A 25,552-nucleotide genomic window follows, 5' to 3' on the forward strand; every position below is an offset into this window, starting at 1 on the left:
TTTTTGTCCATGTCACCTGTGGTTTACTGTGGGAGGAATGCTCAATTGTTTAGCTGCTGGTGTCATTACATTTGTTGGGGGAGAGGGGGGGGGTGTTACCTGGACTGTATTAAAGAAGGGATCAGATTTTGGATCCCAAAGCCTCGACAGTTTCCCATTAGCTGGCATTTGAAAAGCTACAAATTCCATAGTCCTGTGCAATTGAATGTTTGTTATTTGCGCTTTCCAAGGTTAAAGTCATACTATAGATTTGAGCCATCTTCACACAAATACACAATACAGTTTTGTTAGAGTCAATACTTTTCCAATTCATTTTACCTTATATAGATGAACCACCTCTACCTTTTTGTGCTCTAAAAGTGCACAACTCAAAAGCGAGAGGGATTTGAAGAGTCAGTTCCCCTCCTTGGCGCATAAACATCTGTATATTCCCTAAAGGGGAAAATGTCAGCATACAGGCTAACATGTTACCGCCACACAGGTAGCCTAGCCTTGAGTGCCAGTACGTGGTTTACTCGATTTCAGTACGGAAGAGGTAATCACCTGTTATTTATACCAACCCTCACAAAGAGCACACTTTTCTTAAACACTCAGAAATTTGTCATGTGAAGTTTTGTATTTTTTACAGTGTTTAAGGGGGAAATAAAATCTGTTCTCCAATAAACTAGAATATTTTTCCTGTAAGGTGATGGGTGATTTCTTTCTTAGTTCAATCTGTGTTTTATAAAATGCTTTTTAAAATTCACATCCACATGCTGAAAACACTCTTATCCAACCCAATTAAATTGGAACTCACTATGATTCAAGCGGTTTTACTGTTCAATAAACACCCTTAAAGCAAATCTAAGCAGAATTTAACATCCTTCAACACACCTTTTCTGATGGTAGCACTGCACTTTGATGCGATTTACATCCACATGCAGCTCTGAAAGATCACGTTAAGCTACAGTAATTCTATTTAGTCAATTAGAAAAAAGCCACTTGCTGAAATTGAAGTTTTATTGAAAACCATTGTTACAGCTAGCAAGTTAAAAACTGTAATGCTTTATATTTCAGGTAGAAATAAAGTAACTAACTTGCAACACAACTTATGAAGCAAATAAGTGATGTCAACATTGGCACTTCAGCATTTTTTAATCCAAATATTCAACAAAATTATAAATGAGCTTTTAAGTACACAACCTGCATGTGCAATATATACAGCTAAATAAAAATATAAAAAAGAAATGGGGTTCTGTTTTAAGAACATAGTGGTGAAGACTTTGGTAGCAAAATGTATCTCAATTCTTTAAAACTGGAGTCTTCTCAAAGGTACTTCCTTATATTCAAAGACAAACTTAAACCAAAGTATCCTGTTACACTGCTGTAGATTACCGTTCTCGGTTGCATTACACTGAATATCATCAACCCTGTTGGAGTTACACAGTGATAACCGGCTAACGTAAGAAAAGGCAGATTGGAAACAGCTGATTATATACAGGAAGACAACCAGATTGGTTCACTGCTTTAACTGATTGTGAGAAAGCTACTGCTGCTCTTGGTCACCGCTGCTGTGAAGCTTGATTTTCTGGACTTCTAGTTCTTCTGCACTAACCATAGAAGGATCAATGGCTGAATATCGTGTACCATGGAACTGCAGTAAGTGTATCTGTTGGACATGAAAAGGAACTCTGAAGCAGTAATACAGAATGATGGGTAAGGTACCAGGTAAGAGGAAAGCAGCACGCCTCCCCTGCCAGTGAAATCCAGGAACCAGTCCCCATTATAGTTCAGTCAAAACATAGCATTAGTTCATACACCAACATTTGCTCCACCTACACGGAACACAAGAGCTCAGCGGGAGTGCAGCGATATCAGGCACATGAAAGCCAACCTCAAACCCAGGACCAACAAGTGTGGCTGCTGTGTAGCCCCGACCCCCATGCACCAGTTGGGTTCAGTGTCTGCAGCTCCCAAAGGTTAGGGAACAGCAGCAGATGAGGGTATGAGAAAGACAGGACTCTGCTGGGACATTTCTAAACACGTTGCTAGGAAAGGTTTGAATTTCAGAGGCTTACTTGGATATAGACATTGACTTCAGCGCTTCTGCAGAGATAAGGGAAATTGCCTCCTGTTTTAAGGTGAGCTCTTCTGGCATTGGGGTACAGTTTGTACATTTCTTCTTTCGCTTCAGTTGAAAGTGCACTCTGATCAAACACCTTGAAAACAATCACAGAGTAACTCTGAAGCCAATCAAGTTTTTTGTAGCTATTTACCATAGCATACTAGAATTATTCTAACAGTCACCTCACTGCTTTCTAGCTTCTTTGTGATGTGATATTTGCCCGACAGTGAAATCCATCTCTAAGAATAAAGCCCACAGTCTTACTGTATAAAATAAATTACACATTTTTTGATGCTTATTTGACAGGTGCGAGGCTTTGCCCTCCAGTAATAAGCTTAGGAGTGATTTCCTATATTGTCCATATCTGCCTCAGTTATTAGTTTGACCTCAATGTGACACTGAAGTTAATAGGTGCTCTTAAAGATACAATTGTTCTCTGTCCCTAACATTTTATAGGCATGTCATAATCCAGAAAATGGAAGTCATGCTGCCCTAGTTTATAGCACCATGAGCTCAGACTGTACTGTGCACGATACCCCAGTGACATGTTACAGTTAATTCATAGTGTCACATAATGAGTAGAAAGCAACACCTAACATGAAATTAGATCTTCCACATTTTGTTCTACAAAGGTGATCAAGTATTACAGTTGCTCATGGAATAGCCAAACCCTACTCAATCCAGCCAGGTGAAGCAATAGGCTAAAAGGAAGAAAGAAAAAAAAAAAAAAAAAAACCCACTTACATCCATAATAGTTACAGGAATGTCTCGAATTTTATGAGGTTCCACATAGGAGTTCTGGCAGTTGAGGGTAAGTCTCGATGCTAACTCACTCTGGCCCAGGCTTTCCAGCTGTCAATACATGGAAATAAAGGCTATGAATTCAGTTTCACTTGGGGAGGTTTATGGTAACATAGCTGAAGAAATGGGCACAACCCAAATTTTGCTAAGGAGCAGGACTTAGGTTAGGTGTCCAGTTGCTCCAAATTTGAGTGGCACTGCAACCCCATGCACGAGGTTGCCACAACACTCACTCAGATTTGGTCCATCGTGATGGGGGACACGGAGGAGGGTGGCCAGGCCAAATCTGAACAAATGACTTTGCACCCTGGTGCATGGGGTCACAATGCCACTCATTTGTTCTGGCCGCCCCTCCATCATCTGGTCTGGGGGTGGGTGGCCACCTCTCCTCCCCCGCCATCATTGCACCCCTGCAAAGAAATATGGTGGCTACTGGTCGTTTTTTTTAAAAGAGCCCTGACCACTACTTCCCTAAGAAGGGCTTAAATTGCAGTTTTACATCTCTACAATATCCCCTTCCAGGCATGAGAGGCAGACTTCATCGCATCCTCCACTACACAATGACAGACGTCCTGTAGGACCTCCAGTGTCCCAGGTACTGCTTCTCTAGAGGACGCCAGGGAGTCAATACACTCCATCTACATTAGCCTCTTTCTCTTTAATGGAGCTTGAACTTCACCACAGCTAGCTAGGCTAGTAACACTGTTCGCCCGGCATCTTGAAAACATCAAAAAGAACAGGCGTACTTGCGGCACCTTAGAGACGAACAAATTTATTTGAGCCTAAGCTCTCGTGGGCTACAGCCCATCTCATTGGGTGCTGTAGCCCACAAAAGCTTAGGCTCAAATAAAGGTGTTCGTCTCTAAGGTGCCACAAGTACTCCTGTTCTTTTTGCGGATACAGACTAACACGGCTGTACTCTGAAACCTGAAAACATCAAGTGTTCCTTAAGGAACGGAGACAAACGAGGCAGATCCTTAGCTGGTGTAAACGGTCAGAGCTCTATTGCAGTCAATAGAGCTATGCAAAGTAACACTAGCTCAGGGTCCGCCACTTATTGTTTATCCTTTATATTAGGTAAGTAAAGATGGCAGCAACGTACCTACGGCCTATACATTATGCTATCTCTAGAAGCAAGGTTAAACATGCCCAACGTTACCAGAATTAGACATCCAAGACTCACTTACCCTATCAACCATGAAATCGATTCCATCTGCCATTACAGGATCTACAGGACCAGAAGCAAAGTTTCCAAGAACAATTTTCTTCAGCATAAATGCAGGCATTAGCCAAAAGCTGAAATATAAACATGAGATCACATGAATCTCTTCAAGTTTAAAGACCTCCAAAAATTAAAAGGTTGTGTCTTCTGGTTTCTCCTCTCTCCCCCCCAAAAAACATTTGAGTTTAATTTCAAATCAAGTGGTTTGTGCAGGACTTCACTAGGGCAAGCATTACATAAGCTTTTAAAATAACAGATAGAGAACTGTGTGTATAGGAATAGAATACACTGAAAGTTACTGACTTTATCCTGCGAGAGTGTATTTTAAACGTATTCTTCACCACACACTGGTTTCATCTGAGCTTAATATACCCACTAGGCAAAACAAAGATCTAGTCTTGACTCAGTCTTTCCCAAGTCTGATTATATCAGTCATAAAAGTTTAAGACAAAAAACTTCTCTCCAATGTTAAAATTCCAGGTTTCAAAATCCTGATTGTGAAAGTGTGCACCTTCCTTGTAACATGGCTTTTTAAAGTATTTTGCCACCTGTTTTTCCATTGCTTGCTCAGATTACCAGCAAGTAATCGGTTTTTGAAACTACATTTGTCTAAAACTCTGACATTTTACTATAAAATGTAATAACGGTCAAAGACTGACATTACATTTTATCAATATCTCTCACCTGTTCGCAGTCCATGTCTGGTTAAAGATGGAAGTGTCACTGAAAGCATTACACAGGATCAGAGACTGAACTCTGGGGGATTTGTGTGTATACTCAGCAAATTTTTGAGCCAAAAAGCCTCCCAAAGAAGCGCCAAAAAGGTGAACCTAATTTAAAACCAAACACAAGTACATGTTATGTAACAACTTAAATCTATCCTGAATATCCATGCATAACATATTACAAAAACATAACATTACAATGTTATTCCTTTCCTTGTATTCTGACATAAGCTGAAAGTTTATTTAGAAATAACTGAAGTTCAAAATTTATTTTCAACCAAAAAAAATAAAAATAAAAATACTAAAACACCTCTCAGATGTTGTAATTTTAAAAAGAAAGATACTTTAAAGACTGAAAATAAAGACACGGGCAACGTAGGCGTCTCAAAAATTCAAATCAGGACTTTAATATATTTATCATGCCAAAATCAATATGGTATGAACATTTTAACCTCTCTTCAATAGCTATTTTAATTCAAGATTGAAGATGTTGTGATATGTCATTTACTACCATTACTTACTACTAGTATTGTTTATCTGTATTATCCTAGCACCCATTGTGCCATGTACTGTACAAACAGAATAAAAAGACTGTCTCTGCCCCAAAGACCTAAGTCATTAACTAACTACAAAACTGAAATTAATAAAAAAAAAAAAAAACCACATGCAATTTTTTTTTTAAACAATTCCTGAAAGCAGTGACTAATGAATCGAAGCAGGACAGTTTTTGGATAGTGTTTGCTTCAATTTTGAATTTCTTGTTTTTAATAAGCCTGCATCATAGCATGGACATTTTCTGCATGTTAGTTCTTAATAAACTCTAGGCTTTTTTACCTAACATTTTTATAGTAACCCCACGTTATTTGTCAATCTCAGGGCACTAACTTTATCCAGTTGTAGGTGGTCTAGTAGTTTTCGGAATCCGTCGCAGAACTCAAGGTGGTCCCAATACACTGGATACTGCAACTAGAGTAATAAAGTAAAATGAAAGTATAATCAGTAATTAAATGAAGCTGTTCTTTAAGCAGCTGCTCTTTCTTATCTCCAGAAGCACCTTTGGGCTTTCTGCTTAAAAAATATTTAAAGCCTTGCATATTAAAACCTGGCCAAACAGATGCAGCTAAGACAGGGGTCGGCAACGTTCGGCACGCGGCTCGCCAGTGTAAGCACCCTGGCGGGCCGGGCCAGTTTTATTTACCTGCTGACGCGGCAGGTTCGGCCGATCGCGGCCCCCACTGGCCGCGGTTCGCCGTCCCGGGCCAATGGGGGCGGCGAGAAGCCGCGGCCAGCACATCGCTCGCCCGCGCCGCTTCTCGCCACCCCCATTGGCCCGGGACGGTGAACCGCGGCCAGTGGGGGCCGCGATCGGCCGAACCTGCCGCGTCAGCAGGTAAATAAAACTGGCCCGGCCCGCCAGGGTGCTTACCCTGGCGAGCCGTGTGCCGAACGTTGCCGAGCCCTGAGCTAAGACATTCAACATTGGATGATGTGCAAAATTCTCATTGTGTTGTACAATAGACTAATGTTGTTTCTAGGGTTCCCATACCATAAAAATCATCAGAAATAAAATCATTATCTAGTAAAGATGTAGTGAGTCACTTAAAGCTACACTACTATTTGCATAAATAAGGCTTCTGCTAAAAAATTCAGATCCTCCCTGTGGAATTCCCAGCAGCAGAGAGGCATCAAGACAAACACTACAACTAAGTCCTTCTAAAAAAAAAATCTTGTGACTTAATATTTTCAGCCAGGCTAGCTAGGCAAGGGGGTAATCAAGTTGTATGCCTTTTCAGTAAACTCATCTTCTTAAGATAAAGGATGGCAACCCCTCATCCACTGTACAACTGGCTTAGGAACAGGAGGCAGAGCTGACAGGTTTCCTTCTGAAACAACAGATACTGGTCACTGCTGGAGGGAAACCAGATTGATCAGTGTCTGATCCAATAGGAAGACTTATTTTCTTTTAAATGGGTAGAATTTATAAAACACTATCAGCTTTGCTCCACTGGAAGGATGGAAGGTGAAAGGTGCAAACTCTGATGGAAGCAGACATAGAAAGGGGAACAGGGCCAGAAGTGGCCAAGGAAAAACAAAGGCAGTAAAGGCCTGAAGTTGGGCAGTGACCCATAACTACATGAGGACAGCTCAGTCATACTGGAGCCTTTAGGTTAAATTACCCATTCAGTTAAATTTTTAGACACCAGGTAATGCTTCTTAAAATGATGTGGATAAGTGGGGTAGTCTGGCTGTATCTTGACCAAAGTTACATCACATCATGTTGGCCTTTCAGAGAAGCCAACTACCATGGTTATTTTCCTGACCAATACCAAGCTGAATCAGAGAGGAGCTAACAGAGATCCAACTGAAGACAAATCAAAGCCATGGGAAGTTGTTGCACTGGAAAGAGTGTCAACTGCAAACTTAGAATTCCTCTTGTACAAAACCCCAAGAGAAATGAACGAGTCGGGCTCTACCAAATTCACGGCCATGAAAAACGCATCACAGACTGTGAAATCTGCTCTCTCTCCTCTCCCCCCCCCCCCCCCGGTGAAATCTGGTCTTTTGTTTGCGCTTTTACCTTATACTATACAGATTTCACAGGGGAGATCAACGTTTCTCAAATTGGGGGTCCTGACCCAAAAGGGGGTTATGGGGAGTTGTAAGGTTATTTTAGGGGGGTTGCAGTATTGCCACCCTTACTTCTGTGCTGCCTTCAGAGCTGGGCGGCTGGAGAGCGGTGGCTATTGGCTGGGCACCCAGCTCTGAAGGCAGCGCCCCGCCAGCAGAAGCACAGAAGGGTGGCAATACCATACCATGCCATCCTTACTTCTGCACTGCTGCTGCCAGCGACTCTACCTTCAGAACTGGGCTCCCAGCCAGCAGCCGCCGCTCTCCAGCTGCCCAGCTCTGAGGGCAGCATTGCTGTCAGCAGCAGCACAAAAGTAAGGGCAGCTATACCGCAACCCCCCTAAAATAACCTTGCCCCCTCCCCCCCCCACTCAACTCCTTTTTGGCTCAGGGCCCCTACAATTACAACAACTTGACATTTCAGATTTAGATCGGCTGAAATCATGAACTTAACGATTTTTAAAGTCCTATGACCAAAATGGACTGTGAATTTGGTAAAACCCTATGAATGAGACATCAGCAAACTCCAACTCCTGGTGTTCATGGAGTAAAGAAAAAAAACATCACAGAACGAATCCACTAGGTATAAATCGAATATACATTTTTGTATGTTTCACATACTCACATAGTGAACACAGGTTTGGTTTAGGCCTAGTTTTGCATGTTACATACCCCAGAATATACCTTAGTATAGCCTTCCCTGGAGTTCTCTGCTTTGATTCCTCCAAAAATTACGAGCTAAACAAACTTAGAAGCTGACCTTTACCAGATGCATCTAAAACTCTGGTTTTATTTACTGTAACATAAGAGCAAACACACACTGAATTTTGATGTTGCATTGAGAATACTCACAGCAATAACTCTGTAACCCCATCCAGTCAGTGCCAAAATCTGCTGGAAAAACACATCTGCGGTTCCACTTACAGGTGGAAGAAATATGAGTGGGCACCTGATGTTCTTGGATCCTGCATCATATAGTGACCACACTTTACTGTCATCATCGTCTACTATGATCTGGAAGAAGAGAATTTAGTGAAACTTTGTATAAGCCTGATACCAGATATCTCCCATTCAGTTTCTAGTAATGTTTTTCACAAACCTGTGCTACAAGATTTTTCTTTCAAACAAGTTCACCCTTTGCTACCCTTCAGAATAACTTTTCACCCATTGCCTGTTTAATAAATGTGATGTTTACACTGTCCGCCTACACACATCTGGAGGCAGAACTGTGGTTGTGAAATAGAAAAGAAGCTGATCAGACTTTCTCTCTAAGCAGTATGGTTTTAGTTAATAGAACAGTCCCTGTCTTATGGACGTTTGTGATGTTCTGAACAACTGAAGTCCAGTGCAAGTGCCAAAAGTAAGAAGTGAATTATGTCAGCTTGCAGAGACTGTTTTATGTAGGAATCTTTTCCTTACCAATATACAAGTTACATAACCCCAGCTGAACTAATGTTTGGTTTGAGCTTACCACCTTCCTGAATCAGGCACTCTGGTCCCTTGTATCGGATAGAGTAATTTTAGATATGAAAATTGGTGTAGGAATTAATCATGGGAACATCCCAATATTCTGTTTGCAAACAGGACAGACTCTTAGAAGATACTATACCAGGGATCGGCAACCTTTGGCACGCTGCCTGTCAGGGAAAGCCGCTGGCGGGTCAGGCCGGTTTGTTTACCTGCTGTGTCCGCAGGTTCGGCTGATCACAGCTCCCACTGGCTACAGTTTGCCGCTCCAGGCCAATGGGGGCTGCGGGAAGCGGCGCGCACTTAGGGATGTGCTGGCCGTCGCTCCCGCTGCCCCCATTGGCCTGGGACGGTGAACCGCGGACAGTGAGAGCTGCGATCGGCCAAACCTGCGGACGCGGCAGGTAAACAAACCGTCCTGGCCCACCGGGGGCTTTTCCTGATGGGCTACGTGCCAAAGGTTGCCAATCCCTGTACTATACCATAAGTAGTGGCACATGCTTGGCCAGGAGGAAAATTCCTTCTATGGTTTGACTAGTCCCCTGGCTGCTAAAGGTCTGAATCTACACCACCAAGAACATCCTCCTCCAACTGAGAAACATCATCAAAGTTCTGGGTTGGAAGGACAGCACCCTGCAACTGACTCATTTTTCCTAGGCTTGATATATGGAGGTAGAGGGGGGTGGGCCAAGAACTTGCAGGTCTGGTGACTATTCAACACTACTGTCTTAAACAGACCCAGAAAATTGGGACCACTAATCTGAAACAATGGAGGTCGGATTGTAAGATAGGGACACCGTACAGAGGATACCCAAAGTAGTACAAGCTGGAATGGGACAGAGAGCTGATTTACTATCAAAGAGGAGTTCACTAGAATGTTCAAGGGAGAGACGTTGGAGAAGCAGAGCGGCACATGACCAGCTGAGGAAGTGGCTAGCTTAGACCCTGGCCACTACTGCTGCCCTTACAGGCCAAAAGCCTTCAGACCTTTGTGTTCTCCCTGTCTTATGCTAGAAATTCAAGACCCAAGAATGAAAATCCTGCACAAATGGCATCTTTAAAGAATAAGAGTTTGAGAAGTCTCAATCTCACAGTTTCAGGGTTTGCTTTTCAGGCATATTGCTGTGTATATTTAGGATTTTTTTTAAAGGTACAAAACTCACCAGTAGTACAGGACTATAGGCCAAATAAACTCAGTGACCATAAAACCCCCAAATAAAGCCCATGCAGTACAACAGATGCAGGACCTCTCTGTTTATGCATCTGTGATCCATTTTAAATTTACAACTTATTGAATGGTAGCACCAAAAGCTTTCTCATATTGTCAGAGCAGTACAGCCCCTCTACGGATACTCCGGAAATGCCGTATCACAAATCCTAAGATCTGCCTGGCTGACAACAAATCTGTGATTTACAAGGAAGTCTGTACTTGAGGTTCAGGGAGCATGTGATTATCATATCAGTAGTTTTTGTAAAGTTTCCAAGAAATTAGAATGGACTTAGTGCCAGGACTTCTCAGAGCCCTGGAACTGCTAAGGAACTCGCATTTCTACTTTTACATTACGTGAAAGAAAGTTCTCCTCTGCTATGTAAGATTATTAATTGAATCTGCTCATCGTGGCCCTGTGTGTCTGTGTAACAAGCGCATATCTTCATGATTTTGAAAATGAAACATGCCTTACACGGAGTACTTCACTTGAGGATATTAGCAAGTGTTAAAGAAACGATCAAAGACTCAATACATGCGATGGGGAACTGAGGTCCAGAGAGATTAAATTAATTACTTTCCCCAAAGCCAGACAATTAACGGCACCCAGAGTATGGCAAACACTTGTTCCATTTGAGAAAGAGCCACATAATATGTAGATTTATTGTGATGTGTTTGGATCTGCAATAAATGTTGCACAGCTGAGTCACACTGATTAACAGCTGATTCAGACAGGTTATTGACCACCTTCTGTTCTGTTACACCACACTTGATTGATTATTGAATTTACATTTTGGGTGAAATCTGGCTCCAGTGAAATAAATGGCAAAACTCCCATTGACGTCAATAGAGCCAGAATTTCACCCTATGACTGTCTCAGAGCAGGATAATATTTTAGATAGTAAGACATACTGTTTTACAGATAGCCGGTGTGACATTTTAAAGAGACGGAACACTCCACTCATACAGCACCTCCTACCTGAGGCTCTCAAAGCACTTTATGAAGTTGAGTTAGTTTATCCTCCGCATTCTCCCCAACCCCAGCCCATTTTACACTCAGGAAACTGGGCTGTATGCAGTTTAAATGACTTGCACAAAGTTTTGCAAGGGTTTCCTGAATGACAAACATAGCACAAGGGCTCCTGGCTCCAAGCCCTGTCCTCTACCCACAAAACCAACCTTCTTCCCCACCACACACATCTGCAAGTCATAACGTGTATCTATAAAGCACTTTTCTTTGTAACACTGCAGATTAACTATGGGAATGACTTATCACATTTTGGAAATGCAATCACCAGTGGGGTGGAAGGCAGACGCCATTCTGCACCAGAAGTACTAGTAGTTTTCAGGAGAGGAAGTGAAGAGCCATTTCTCCAGTTGCAACTGCAGGGTGAATTTTATGTAAGCAGAATAGTTATCTGCAGTGGAATTTAGCCAGTACGCCACAGTAAGTACTTAGTCCGTTGCACTCTTTGGTCTTTACTGATCACAAGTAGTAAGGAGTATGGCTATAAACAGATAGCATCACTCAAACTAGGATCAGAGGCAGAATGAAAGACAATCTTTAAAAACTGATTTAATTTTCAGCATCCCTCTAAGCCTCTTCCTAGAAGGAACAGGCTTCCATCTATCTATGACCTCAGCAGGAAGGGGGAGAAGTGGCAGTGATAACACGTGGCGGGTGCAAGAAAAGCAGTGAAAAGCAGCCTAATATCTCCATGCCTCTCACCCCCGCTACCCCACAAAGAACAAACTGTGGGAGCTCACTATGTTGATTTGGTGGCAGCACAAAGCAGCAACGTGGAGGGAAGAAGTGGGATGGCAAGCCCCATTTTCCCTCCTTCTGTATCAGGGAACCTTGCCTCCTCCATGCTGACCATATTGCTAACAATCACAGCCAAAGAGGGAAGTGTCTTATTCCTAGAAACAATCCCCACAATGAACTATAATTAAAATTGAGCTTTTCCCCTTCAGAGACCAAGACTGGCTTGTTTAGGTCTCACCCACTTCCCGCATTCATCACTGTGGTATCTTTGACTCTGTCGTTTTTTATTTTGAAGTAAGCAATCAGTAAAGAAAGTTATGCCCGTACTTTGAGGCTCAGATAAAACCTTCATGGATTACCCTGAAATTGATTGATTAAATGAAAATATGCATAAATCAGCAGCAAATGGAGAGTTATACTTGCTCAAGAGCTTACATGCAATGCAGTTCTTGTAGAAAGTGGCACAGTCTCACTAAATCTCACGGGCGTTCTTTCCAGCTCGTTAAATCCCCAGTATGACAATATGCACGCTAAATTATGACATCAGTACACCTATGCTATCTCTCGGGCTACAAATTAAGTGCCATTACATCTGTGCATACCCATTTTGGGCATAATCTGGAGGCAATGGGACTGCAAAGAGGTAGTTTGGCCTGCAGCACCATTATTACTTGTAATAATGTGCGAGATGGAAAGAACCCGTAGCTTGACGGTCAGAACCCAGGATGAATTTGTGAAGCTGACAGCAAAGTATTTTCATGAGTCAAGACAGCATTGCTGTGTAAGCATGTGAATTGGTGGGCACAGTGGGCAAAGCCAGAGGCAGCCCCAGCAAGGATGGTACACGGCAGCCCTCTCAGCTCCACCCCCTTTTTCTAATCTCAGCTTCAAACGTTTGTTGCCACGAGAGGGCACTCGTGGCCCCCAACAGGCACCGCTTTCCAGAAGGCTCCCAAAGCTCAGGTGGCACCATGAATCCCAGTAGAGGTAACAGACCACCTCCAATGAAAGTTACGTGAATATAAAAGTACTTGCTGAGTACTCAAATACCATGGTGATGGGGACCACGTCGATACCCCTAGATCTGCCACCTCCAGTGACTATTTTCCATTACCTACAAAGGCCCATTGCTTAGGCAATTTCCACCCCTGCACACCATGACCCTTCAGAAATAAGATACCACTTCATAAACAGATGACAAAAACCATACGTACCTTCTTAAGAGGAACTGTACTTCTGAACCAGTTATAGTCAGGAGAGACTTTAATCTCTCCCATGATGTTTAGATGAAACTGAGGTTGTGTAAACCTGAAACACAGACATGTGATGTTTCAGATCAAGAATGTAGGTTTACACTAATCCAGTGCATAAAAGCCTCATTGTGTATACAAAGGATTCTTTCAGGATAAGTTTGTTTTTACCTCTTCTCAGTTGACCGTCCTCTCTCGTCAGTCTTCTAACTTGTGCCGTGTTTACGTATCCTTCGTTTTAATTATAACCACTTTGGGATATTCAGAAAATGCAGTCTCTTGATTGAATATTACTAACCCTCTAATTAGGAATCGATGGTGTCTTGTGCAAGAAGAACTTTTCATAAGGCATTCCACTGTAGCAGCTCCTGAAAGGAAGCTAGTATTGCAGGGTTTAAGATGTTTTTAAACAGTAAGTTATATTTTAACATTCCTTTTAAGCCGGTTTATTAACTGCTCCAAGGTGGCCTCTATTTGAATTTGCTGGTACTTCGCTCACAGTTCAGACAATGGACTGTATAAGTACTTATGTTTCATGGGTCTACAGTCCATTTAGTCAAGTATTCAGACGGCACCTCTCATTTAAGTATAATTAACTTAAAAGCATCTTAAAATGTGTAAAAATCCTCTCTTCAGATTACGTGATACCTATTGTAAAGAACAGTCAAAACTTCAGGGCCTGTCCACACAGGGAAATTGACCAGAATAACTATTGCAAAATAGCTTCCTGTGTGGATAGTATTCCAGAATAAAAATCACTTTATTCTGGAATAATTAGTGTGCTTCTAATATGGGAATATTATTCTGGAATAAAATCACTTTTATTCCAGAACAGAGTATCTACATGGAGCTATTCTGGAATAGCTATTCCAGTCAGTTTCCCCATGTAGGTAAGTCTTAATAAGATTGCCTGCACATTCTGAATGTTATATATTCTATATGGGATCCTACTTATTTGTAGTAATGAAACTTACATAACTGACATGGGATCTACATTTCATTGGAACATTTATAGCACTAGTAGATTAAGAACTTCCATTTGTACAGCAAATGATGCCAGATAATTTTTTAAGTTCACAGCTGTATGCTGACTGCTTGTTAACTTTAGTTTGCAAGGGAAATCCTGCTACTGTGATTCTTTTCATGTGCTCACAAGAATATAGTGGATAAGGAATGCATAATAAGTTTCCTTTTATTAATTATCATTACCCAATTATAATTAATGGCCACTTGTTCATTTTTCTTAGTAGAATAAGGCAATTGCTGATTCTGGTCAGTGTCCCTGAGGGCTAGTCTAGACAGTGTATAAAATCCATTAAAAACTAATTCATTTTGCAACTGGACTAAAGAGTTAGTTACAATTCACTTTCATGTCTCTAGAACTCAGATGCCCATTCTTCTGCTGTTTAATGAAATGTGAACTCTGAAGGAAGGGCGTATTTCCCCTCCACCCCACCCAACATGAAAGAAAAACGTGCACCTCTTACCTACAGTTTTCAGTACTGTAGAAAAAGTCTTTCATTTTCATTATACAACAAATGTTTCCAGATTCAGAGATTTCCCATCCAACTGTGTTGGCTCTCATTTCAATTTTGGCTAAATTACTGTTTATGACACATATTTTACCACTTGTGCTACTCTGGATGCACCAAAAAGGTATAACGGAGGCCAAATGCCTCTTCCAGACTGCAAAGTGAAACAGGCTCAGACATTACTGGAATGGGAAGGACAGCTGTGCATTAGAAAAATAAGAGTAGTTCATTCTACTAATCCCCTGCACCTGCCAAAAGTATGGCTTACCCTATTCACATATAAAACAGATATGGGATGTGATGGTGCAATGAAGTACAGCAAAAATAGTAACAGCAAGCAAAAAAGTACAGTGAACTTTATCCTTTTATACTATATTATTTATATTAAAGTAGCAGTCAGAAGCCCAAGTCAGGATCAGCGTCCCACTGAGCAAGGTCTTGTATGAACACATGTAAGGAAGTGCTAAACAGGAAGCATTTGTGTAGTCTGCTAAAAGGAATGGTATGTTAAAGAATAATTTTGTTCACTACAAAAGGATTAGAAATCAATTCTAGCTATAATCAGTTCTCATCTTTCCTCTTCTTCTGCCTATTGTTTTAGTACCATTATTAGGTAATGGTGATAGGTGCCAGTTACAACTTTGGACACAGGGGTCCTCAATCCATACCGTGGGTACAGGCAGCATCTGTTCAAACTTTTCCTCCTTACTCTCACTGTCGTGTCAATGTACCTCAACAATGACCTGAAGGGGCCCCCTCATTGAACTGATAAAGCATATCAAGCTCCATGCCCAAACCTTGGGATCACTCCTGAGACTGCTAATAAAGATCCCAATCAATGCCATTTGTGGAAGGTTTTGTGCAGTGGACAGCTATCTACTAGCAACTGGACTGAGATCTTCAAACTCACGTTATGCAAGCAAGCCATCCACCAAATGATAACTAGGATCAACCACCACCGCAAAACGTTTCCCCTTAAATTTGCTGTTTTTAAAGTTTGTTCTGACCATGCCTGTACCCCTTGTGTTTGTCTCTCAAGAGTGTTTGTGCAAATGAATTTCAATGGTATGAAATTCACTTTCTGTGAACATTCAAAGTAACATATATGCAAGTATGCACAGAAACAGAATACTACGTTCACACCTGTAAATATTTGTGCCACTAATGCTTGCACGCTCTTTGAAGTCACAGAACAGAAACAATGCCATGAAACGTAGCTGGGAAATCAACTATCCAATACAACTCATATGTAGTGAATATCAACAACTCTCAGACTGGTTAATGATTAAGCCAGTGTAGTTTTTGTTTTTTTTTCATTCAAATACACTAATACATGTAGGAAAATGTTGCCTGTTGATGTATATCCCATAAGCAGGAACAGAGATTAAATGTGTCTGATAAGTTTTTTGTGACTCATTCACAACACCACTCTAGTAACTTTTGGTCACTGATGGTCTGAACTGCTTTTGAGCCTGTCACAGGAGAGGAAAAGCTGCATATATTCTGTTAACAATTGTTTGGACGGCTATACCCCCAAGCTGCATTTGATCTGCAAGAAACAGACCAGTAAGAACCGTTACTCAGCCCACCCATCAAAACGTTTGCTCTCCCGATGTTTCTTGCTGCATCGGCCAGGTTATTCCTGCTCCCATGGACACAAAATCCGAATCAGTAAAATTGTGTGTCTGAAACAAACTGTGCTCATATTGGTAAAGGCAGTTTAGTTACAACAGCTACAGGCGCTTTAACTTACTAATAAATGAAAAGTGCCACCACAGGGAGTTAAAACAGCACCTTTTGGGACATGAGATTACAGGTCCCATCCCGCTCCGCATTCCTGCCTCCCCTCCATTCACTCCCTCCCCCAGCACAGGGGGGCCAAGAGCCCCCTCTACTCCCCTCCCCCAGCACAGGGGGGCCAAGAGCCCCCTCCTCCCCCTCTACTCCCCTCCCCCAGCACAGGGGGGCCAAGAGCCCCCTCCTCCCCTCCCCCAGCACAGGGGGGCCAAGAGCCCCCTCCTCCCCTCCCCCAGCACAGGGGGGCCAAGAGCCCCCTCTACTCCCCTCCCCCAGCACGGGGGGGGGGGCAGAACCCTGTAGCACATCCCAGTACCTTGGCTTCTCCGCTCTCTGCCCCAAAGAGAACGGGGAGGGGGGGGAAGCTCTGCGGGACGGGGGGGTAGGGCTGCACCGCGGGGGAGGGGGCTCTGTGCAGAGGAGGTCCCCGCGCGGACGAACCCCTCCCGCTCCTTACCGGCTCCTCCCGCGCGGCGCTGCAGCGGGCTGTGTGTGTGAGGGGGAGGGGGCGTCTGTCGCCGAGCCTCGCTCCCGCGTCCTGCCAGTGAGAAGCGGACCAAGAGCCCGTTTCCGGGTGCTCCGCCTGCGTCCGGTGGGGGAGGAGGGAGCGTACACGCTGACCACGTGATCACACAGGTGAGCGTTCACAGCTGATGGCGTCCATCGCTACCGAGGCGGAACAGTGGCGCCACGTGACCTGAGCTCTTGGCAACTACCGCGGGGCAGGGGTCATGTGACCTATAATAAGCAAGGGGGTCATATGACTGGTACAGCGGGTAACGTGACACTTGGCAGGCAACCCTGATAGTGAGGGAGACGCCTCCACCCAGACACTCAAAGAAGTGGGGATTGGTCCTGCTTTGAGCAGGGGGGGTGGAGACTAGATGACCTCCTGAGGTCCCTTCCAACCCTGATAGTCTAGAAGTAGTGACTCCCCTGCTTCCCACATGGGCCTCTCTCACCCCAAAGTACTACCTGGGCCTGAGTTCTGGGCTGCAGCTCCAGTGACACTGGGGAGTGTCCTCCATGGTTACGCTGGACCAGTACGGCCAACCCCAAGAGTTCAAAAATCACAAATCAGGACCTCCCCGCAAATTATGAGATTGGCTTAAAAAACACCAGGTTTTATAAAAAGAGAACATTGGGGGGCGGGGTCTTTGCCTTTCTGGTTTTGGAGTCGTTTATGGTGCACTTAGGACAAGTTTTAAAGTTTTTCTCCACATCTACAAGGGCTAGAAACTTGTTTAATGGAAGATGAGATTCTTACATAATAAACATGACTCCAAGAGCTGGGGCTTTAAGTAACCATGAAAATAACATAAGAACATAAGAAAGGCCGTACTGGGTCAGACCAAAGGTCCATCTAGCCCAGTATCTGTCTACCGACAGTGGCCAATGCCAGGTGCCCCAGAGGGAGTGAACCTAACAGGCAATGATCAAGTGATCTCTCTCCTGCCATCCATCTCCATCCTCTGACGAACAGAGGCTAGGGACACCATTCTTACCCATCCTGGCTAATAGCCATTTATGGACTTAGCCACCATGAATTTATCCAGTCCCCTTTTAAACATTGTTATAGTCCTAGCCTTCACAACCTCCTCAGGTAAGGAGTTCCACAAGTTGACTGTGCGCTGCGTGAAGAAGAACTTCCTTTTATTTGTTTTAAACCTGCTGCCTATTAAAATCACTGCAAGACTCCTGATAAAATATGAGAGTTGGTACTAGGGCTCTAGTTTGAACCCAGCCCCATTCCAGTGTCTCTGGATAGCAGTTCTATTATAATGATTTTTTTAAAAAACTCTAGTGAAAGCCAGTGGAACAGATAACCTTGCAGATATGTATGTACTCATATGAGGAAATGGAGAGAGGAGCTCCAGCACTTTTATTTCTATCAGTGAGTTCATGGTCAATGAGAGTTAGGGTGATCACCTTTCTTGGATGGAAATCAGGGAAACCACATGAAAAATAAGGGACAACACTTTATTTTAAGAGATGTTTTAGGGAAATATCATTTCCCTTAGCATATGTATTTTTCTCTCAAGTGTACATTTCTACTGCCCTCGAGTATACAGTGCAATTATCGTAAGCTTCAATTAAATGTTTAAAATAATACTTACCAATTTTAATACATGTTAGTACACAGGTGATCACTCCAAGGGTCAAATCAATGAAATAAGGGACCATCCCTTCAAGTAACCCATACTTGTGGTAACCCATAATTCAAATGCATTATTGGGCGGGGGGGAGGATATTTCCTTTGGACACCAGGTGCATTAATACTCTGAAAGTGGGCAGTGAATTTGTATTCTCTACCAGGAAAACCAAGGACCTGGGGGGGAAATCCTTTGTTGAATTTCATAGAGCAAGTGTACTTGCAGCTGTTGTGGCATAAAACCACCAGATGGCTCTGACTGGAAGTATTGCTATGTGTTAGAAAACGAGCTGAAGGCGGTTTAAATGTATTTTAACAGCAAAAAAAAAAAAAAAAATAGCAACTTTCCCCTGACCCAATGCTGCAACAACAGAAAGTACTGATGAGAAAGAGAGAACCCAAATTTTGGAGGGACATAATTAAAGGTGACCTAAGGGACCAAGGGGGAAAAGTAGGTTTGTGCCCCTTTTCTGCTTTATGCACATCTTCCATTGAACTCTGCCATGCAACAAAGGGCAACGTTTGGATGTTAATTTGTGAACTAGAAAAGCAAATTACCAGTAAAGGTTTTCCAAACCAATGTTTGCTTTATTCTGATTCCTGCGGCCCATTATGCTTGTGGAGAAGGAATAACTGTGGACTGCTGCTGCCGCCTAGAGGAAAGAGAATATCATTATTGCTCAATACAATGTGTTGCAATTTATATCCCGGATCATGCACTTATGCACATGTTGACTTCACATGTGAATAGTGTCATTGATTTTAACAGAACTACGAGTGCATACAGTTAAATGTGTGCATACATGTTTGCAGGATTGGATCTTATTTCAGATAGTATATTTCATACAAACTATCATCTGAACACTACACTAGATTTTCTAGTGACAAAAGATTTCTAAAGATGAAGCTTTGGGCTGAGGAAGCTATGATCCTAATCTTATTTCATAAATCTGGACCACTCTGGTGAGTTTTATTCAAAGTTCAGTTCAAGTTAATTAAAAATTATTTTGGGCGGGGGGGAGCATTATTGGGCGGGGGGGAGGATATTTCCTCAATAATAATCAAAAAATTATTAATGCCAGAGAAGTCCAGGTTTAGCTAATTATCTTAAAATGTCTGAACAAGCTTTGGTATACATTTGGCAACCAACCTTCATGTATAATAGCACACGTACTTAAAGCCAACAGTACCTTTCCCCTAGACCTCCATGGTTTATGAGTGCAAGTCATTCCATTTCTAGTGGTGCTCTTCAGTTGTTGAAGGCACTTCCCCTGCTGCTCCCGTTCCAGGCCTTTCACAAGGAGCTCTGCAGATACAGCATTAGAAGCAAACACTGCATGGGACTTACCTGCCCTATGTCTGGCTGTAGATAGTGTTGTTAAACCTGTATTTCATAAGGCTCAAAATCCATCCAAAATTTTATCAGAAACTACAAAAAAGCATTCAGTATTCATGATACATACTGCAGTGTCCCTCTATAGCAGCGGTTCTCAACCTTTTTCTTTCTGAGCCCCCCCCCCCCATGCTTTAAAAACTCCACAGCCCACCAGTGCCACAACAACTGTTTTATTGCACATAAAAGCCAGGGCTGGTGTTAGGGGGTAGCAAGCAGGGCAAATGCCTGGGGCTCCATGCCACAGGGGGCCCCGCGCCACAGGGGGCCCCGCAAAGCTAAATTGCTCAGGGTTTGGCTTCAGCACGAGGTGGTAGGGCTTGGGGCCCCAGGCTTCAGCCCCTCACAGCAAGGCTTTGGCTTTCTGCCCTGGACCCAGTGAGTCTAACACTGGTCCTACTTGGTGGACCCCTGAAACCTGCTCGTGGCCCACCAGGAGGCACTGGATCCCTGGTTCAGAACGCTGCTCTATATAACTCCGCTATCAGGGATGGTCTGATGGTTTGCAAGTGCCTAATTTAACACACAAAGGGATCAGGTAGTAAGTTTCTTCTTCTGCCCCATTACTTGAGAGGAAAGTCAGGACCAACTCATTACAGTTCATCCATATGTGACCAGTATCACAAGCTCTGCAAGTGTTGCCCACATGCAAGAAGGAAACAGAACCCCCCAGCATCTGTCAGAGGTAGGTACATTCCACCCAGGATAAATTTATACCATGTATTTGGGGGTTTGGCCCATGTCTTTTTGTCATTTCTGTCCATTCCTGATCCGATTGCAGGTTGTCCAGGGCATGATGCTATGATTTACATCTCTTTCACCAGAGTTGTACACAGTTTGCCTCTTTTTTTTTATGTAAAATCTTTTATCGATTCTGACAATCTGAGGAAATACCTTTCTCAAATTCCTGTGTATTTTAGATATTGAAGTAAAATATAAACACTTCCCAATTTCAATTTCTCTTGGGTCATATTATATTGTGCAGTCAATTCTTCCTGGGTTTTCACACTATTTCGTGTCTCCAATTTGTACCGTCACAATTACGGTTCTGCGTTTGATAGAGTCTGCTTTAGCTTTTCACATTTCACTGTGGTGCTGCAGGCTGGTGGTGTGACAGTTCTGTGCAAGGATTTGTCACTGTGTTCTCAGTGTTGATTTAGTGACTTGAGCCATCATTCAATTTGGATTTATTGTTGGAATTTTTTTGAGCTACTAGTGTTTTGCGGGAAGTGAATGCTATTTCTGAGATGGCACCAGAAATGTATATTGATTGGGGAGGAGAATTGACCCAATTATTCTCTCCAGCCATTGTTGCAAGGATTGCTGTGTACACATAGTATTTATTTCCAGAATTATAGCTGTAGGTTTTCATAATGCTGTGGAGATTAGTCTGGTGTTCCCCATACGATCAGACACAACACTGCAGGTGACCCCTGCCTCAGTTTCCCCTCAGCCAGGGTATAAACAAGTCCAAACAGGCCTTTGTAATATTAAAGAGCATCTTCTTCGAAGGGTCTCATTTATGTAACAGAAAAAGACAACATGAAAACATAAAAAAGCTTCTGTCAGCTACTTTTCTGGACATTTTCTACCTGTGGGTTAATCAGTCTTATATTTTGCTCCTTTAGCCCCAGAACACTCTCAGGCTGAATTCCCTGCCTGGAGCTTGGGCCTCTTCTGGGCGTTCGGCCAAATGCTAGTCTTCTCCTGACAGTGCCTCACCCTTTGCTGAGCCAGTCCTCAGTAGCTCCCCAGGAGTTCCCACTCCCAATTTGTTCTCCCAGGCTACTTGGGTCATTTGTCTGCAAGCACATTTTGTCTGGGCCTTTTCCTCTCTCCGTGAGCCTCCGCTCACCAGGGAGACACCATTGGAATAGTTTCCTAACCAGCTTCCCTGAGGAGACTCTGCTCAGGAACTTCCTCTGTTCAGTGGCTTTCTGAGTCCTAAGGAGCCAGCCCCTGAAATTTTGTCTCAAATAGTGCCTGTTAAGGCTTAGTCCCCATTTAGTGGAATGGACTGAATAATTGTAAGCTGCTGGCCTGTCTCCCCCCGCCCAGGAAGGACTAGTCCCAGGACCAAACTCTGTTCAGGTCATTCCTTCAGGACACAGTTTTATTTTTCATATATAAGATTCACAAATACAGTTGTGCAAGCTGGCAACACTGCGAAACGGGGTAAACAGTGAGGTGCAAAATTTGCACATGATACAAACTTACTCAAGATAGTTAAGACCAAATCAGACTGCAAAGAGTTACAAAGGGATCTCACAAAAGTGGGTGACTGGGCAACAAAATGACAGATGAAATTCAATGTTGATCAGTGCAAAGTCATGCACATTGGAAAACATAATCCCAACTATACCTATAAAATGATGACAGGTTTCAGAGTAGCAGCCGTGTTAGTCTGTATCCGCAAAAATAACAGGAGTACTTGTGGCACCTTAGAGACTAACAAATTTATTAGAGCATAAGCTTCCGAAGAAGTGGGTTGTAGCCCACGAAAGCTTATGCTCTAATAAATTTGTTAGTCTCTAAGGTGCCACAAGTACTCCTGTTATTTTTATAAAATGATGGGGTCTAAATTAGCTGTTACCACTCAAGAAAGAGATCTTGGGGTCACTGTGGATAGTTCTCTGAAAACATCCGCTCACCGTGCAGCGGTGTCAAAAAAGCTAACAGAAATGTTGGGAATCATTAAGAAAGGAATAGATAATAAAACAGAAAATATTGTATTGCCTCTATATAAATCCATGGTACGCCCACATTTTGAATACTGCGTGAAGATGTGGTCGCCCCATCTCAAAAAAGATGTATTGGAACTGGAAAAGGTACAGAAAAGGGCAACAAAAATAATTAGGGGTACAGAACAGCTTCCATATCAGGAGAGCTTAATAAAACTGGGACTTTTCAGCTTGGAAAAGAGTCAATTATGGGAGGATATGATAGATGTCTATAAAATCGTGACGGGTGTGGAGAAAGTAAATAAAGAAGAGTTATTTGCTCCTTCTCATAAAACAAGAACTAGAGGTGTTCAAATGAAATTAATAGGCAAAACAAACAAAAGAAAGTATTTCTTCACACAACGCGCAGTCAACCTGTGGAATACTTTGCCAGAGGATGTTGTGAAGGCCAACACAGCGTTCAAAAAAGCACTAGATAAGTTCATGGATGGGTCCATCAATGGCCAAGATGGGCAGGGATGCAAAACCATGCTCTGAAGAGTCCCCAACCTCTGTTTGCCAGAAACTGGGAATAGGCAACACGGGATGGATCACTGGATGATTACCTGTTCTGTTCATTCCCCTTGAAGCACCTGGTATTGGGCACTGTTGCAAGCCAGGATACTGAGCTAGATGGACCTTTGGTCTGAGCCAGCATGGCCATTCTTATGTTCTTATGTTATTTAGCTTATTGAAAAACTTGAAATGATTGGGTCCTTTGGCTGTTTCATGGCATGATGTGGCCAACATTTTTCTTATTTCTAATTATGTTGTATTCACACATTTGTGCCTGAATATGTCTTGATTTCTGCTTGTAAACGAACATAGATATTTCTTGGATTAATTCCCCACCACCTTCCCAGTTCACTCCCCTCTCCTGCATTGCCCTTAGTTTAAATCCAAAAATAAAATACCAAAATAACATATAAATCGGTTCCCAAAGACTATGCTTTGCTGAACCCGGAACCCCTATACTCTCCCCGTGAACACTTGAGGGGTACAATCCAAAAGAGATACACTCTCCACTTATGGGACTTCAACCCTTACCCTTCGGGGTAGATTACCATCTGATCGTTTAAGATACACGAGGAAGATTTACACAGAACCCATAAGTGCACCTCCCCTCTCTATTTTCTCCAATCTCTTGGACCTGTGGATCACCCCCTCCCTCAACCCATTGCCCACTTATTGTCTCTACTTTTTAAAATATTGAACACAGCTATCCGTTATGATCATCCCAATTAAAGCAAACGTCATACTGTTTTCTTTATAACATGAACACAGTTATTGGTCAACTGTTCATTCCTAATGACTCATCTGGGTATAGAAATTGTATGACGGGCCATGAATATTCACAAAATTGGGGTTTGGGTGTGGGAAGGGGTGAGGGCTCTGGCTGGAGGTGCGGGCTCCAGGGTGGGGCCAGAAATGAGGAGTTCAGGGTCTGGGAGGGGGCTCCGGGCTGGGGCAGGAGGGGTGGGCTATGGGGGGAGTGAGGGCTCCGGCTGCGGGTGCAGGCTCTGGGGTGGGGATGAGGGGTTTGCGGTGTAGAAGGGTGCTCCGGGCCAGGACCAAGGGGTTTTGAGGGCGGGAGGGGGATCAGGGCTGGGGCAGGAAATTGGGGCACGGGTGGAGGGCTCCGGCTGGGGGCGCAGACTCTGGGGTGGGGCTGAGGATGAGGGGCTTGGGGTGCAGAAGAGTGCTCTGGGCTGTGACTGAGGGGTTTGGAGGGCAGAAGTGGGATCAGGGCTGGGGCAGGGGTATGTGTGGGGGTGGTGGCTCAGGAGTGCAGGCTCCAGGCAGCGCTTACCTCAAGCAGCTCCCAGACGCAGCAGCATGTTCCCCCCTCCGGCTCCTACACGGAGGTGCGCCCAGGCGGTTCTGTATGCTGCCCTGTCCGCAGGCGCCACCCCTGCAGCTCCCATTGGCCGTGGTTCCCGGCCAATGGGAGCTGAGGGGGTGGCACTTGGGGTGGGGGCAACATGCAGAGCAGAGCCCCCTGGCTGCCCCTATGCATAGGAGCCAGAGAGGGGACATGCTGCTGCTTCCGGGAGCCGCATGGAGCAGCCCCCGGCCCTGCTCTCTGGCTGGAGTGTCAGAGAGAGGCAAGCCCCAAACCCCACTCCCAAGCAGGAGCTCGAGGGCTGGATTAAAATGGCTGGTGGGCCAGATGCGGCCCTTGGGCTGTAGTTTGCCCACACCTGCTCTGGTGGGATTTGATCAGTACAAAGAATAACCTTTTCTATGGCTGAAGAAACCAAACTGCCCCCTGTGGGCAGCGCGGAACGGAGTTCCACAGGAGCCTTGTCTCAAGGCAACGTCTGCTCTGGGGGAGGCAGGTTTGCTTTGCCCGGGACAGCTCATCCCTGCAGGGGCTAAGGGAATCTGGACCTCGTTCCCAGGGAGCAGACCCTCAAAGAGAGGGCTGGAGGGGCAGCTAAATGCCCAGTTTAAGAAGTAGGGGGGACCCCAGCCCTGCCCCATGTAACCAGGACAGCTAGAAACCTCTTGTCAGCCCCCTACCAGCTGAGAGACACCATAGAGCTGGGCAATGATAATAACTCAGCTGCCAAGAATATCCAGCTGGAGAGGGAACACCCAGCATGGCTGCTGCTTTTTGTTCAGCAGCTGGGAGTATTCTCTTGCCTGGGCAGGGCGAGCACAGAAGTTAGTAACGGGGGCGCAGGTTTAGCAGAGTCCCAAGGAATTGCTCAGCTAGACAAGTCGACGTCCCACTCCTTGGAGGGGAATTTTGATCAGTTAACATGTCAGTGGCCAAAGGCTCAAAG

At 43.9% G+C, this 25,552-nt stretch overlaps 1 protein-coding gene across 1 annotated transcript; it reads right to left on the reverse strand.

The window, feature by feature from the left end:
* Window positions 1–981: 981 nt before the first annotated feature.
* Window positions 982–17,167, reverse strand: SPG21 (SPG21 abhydrolase domain containing, maspardin). Its single transcript, XM_065411920.1, has 10 exons — window positions 16,956–17,167; window positions 13,341–13,537; window positions 13,134–13,227; window positions 8,333–8,494; window positions 5,738–5,818; window positions 4,812–4,957; window positions 4,093–4,201; window positions 2,849–2,956; window positions 2,058–2,198; window positions 982–1,648 (listed from the first exon to the last, which is right to left on the reverse strand). The coding sequence occupies exons 3-10, from the start codon at window positions 13,194–13,196 to the stop codon at window positions 1,526–1,528; spliced, it is 933 nt and encodes a 310-aa protein (XP_065267992.1). The 5' UTR covers window positions 13,197–13,227; window positions 13,341–13,537; window positions 16,956–17,167; the 3' UTR covers window positions 982–1,525.
* Between the last annotated feature and the right edge of the window lie 8,385 nt (window positions 17,168–25,552).

Source organism: Emys orbicularis, chromosome 10, assembly GCF_028017835.1.
Source record: "Emys orbicularis isolate rEmyOrb1 chromosome 10, rEmyOrb1.hap1, whole genome shotgun sequence".
NCBI classification, from domain to species: Eukaryota; Metazoa; Chordata; order Testudines; family Emydidae; genus Emys; species Emys orbicularis.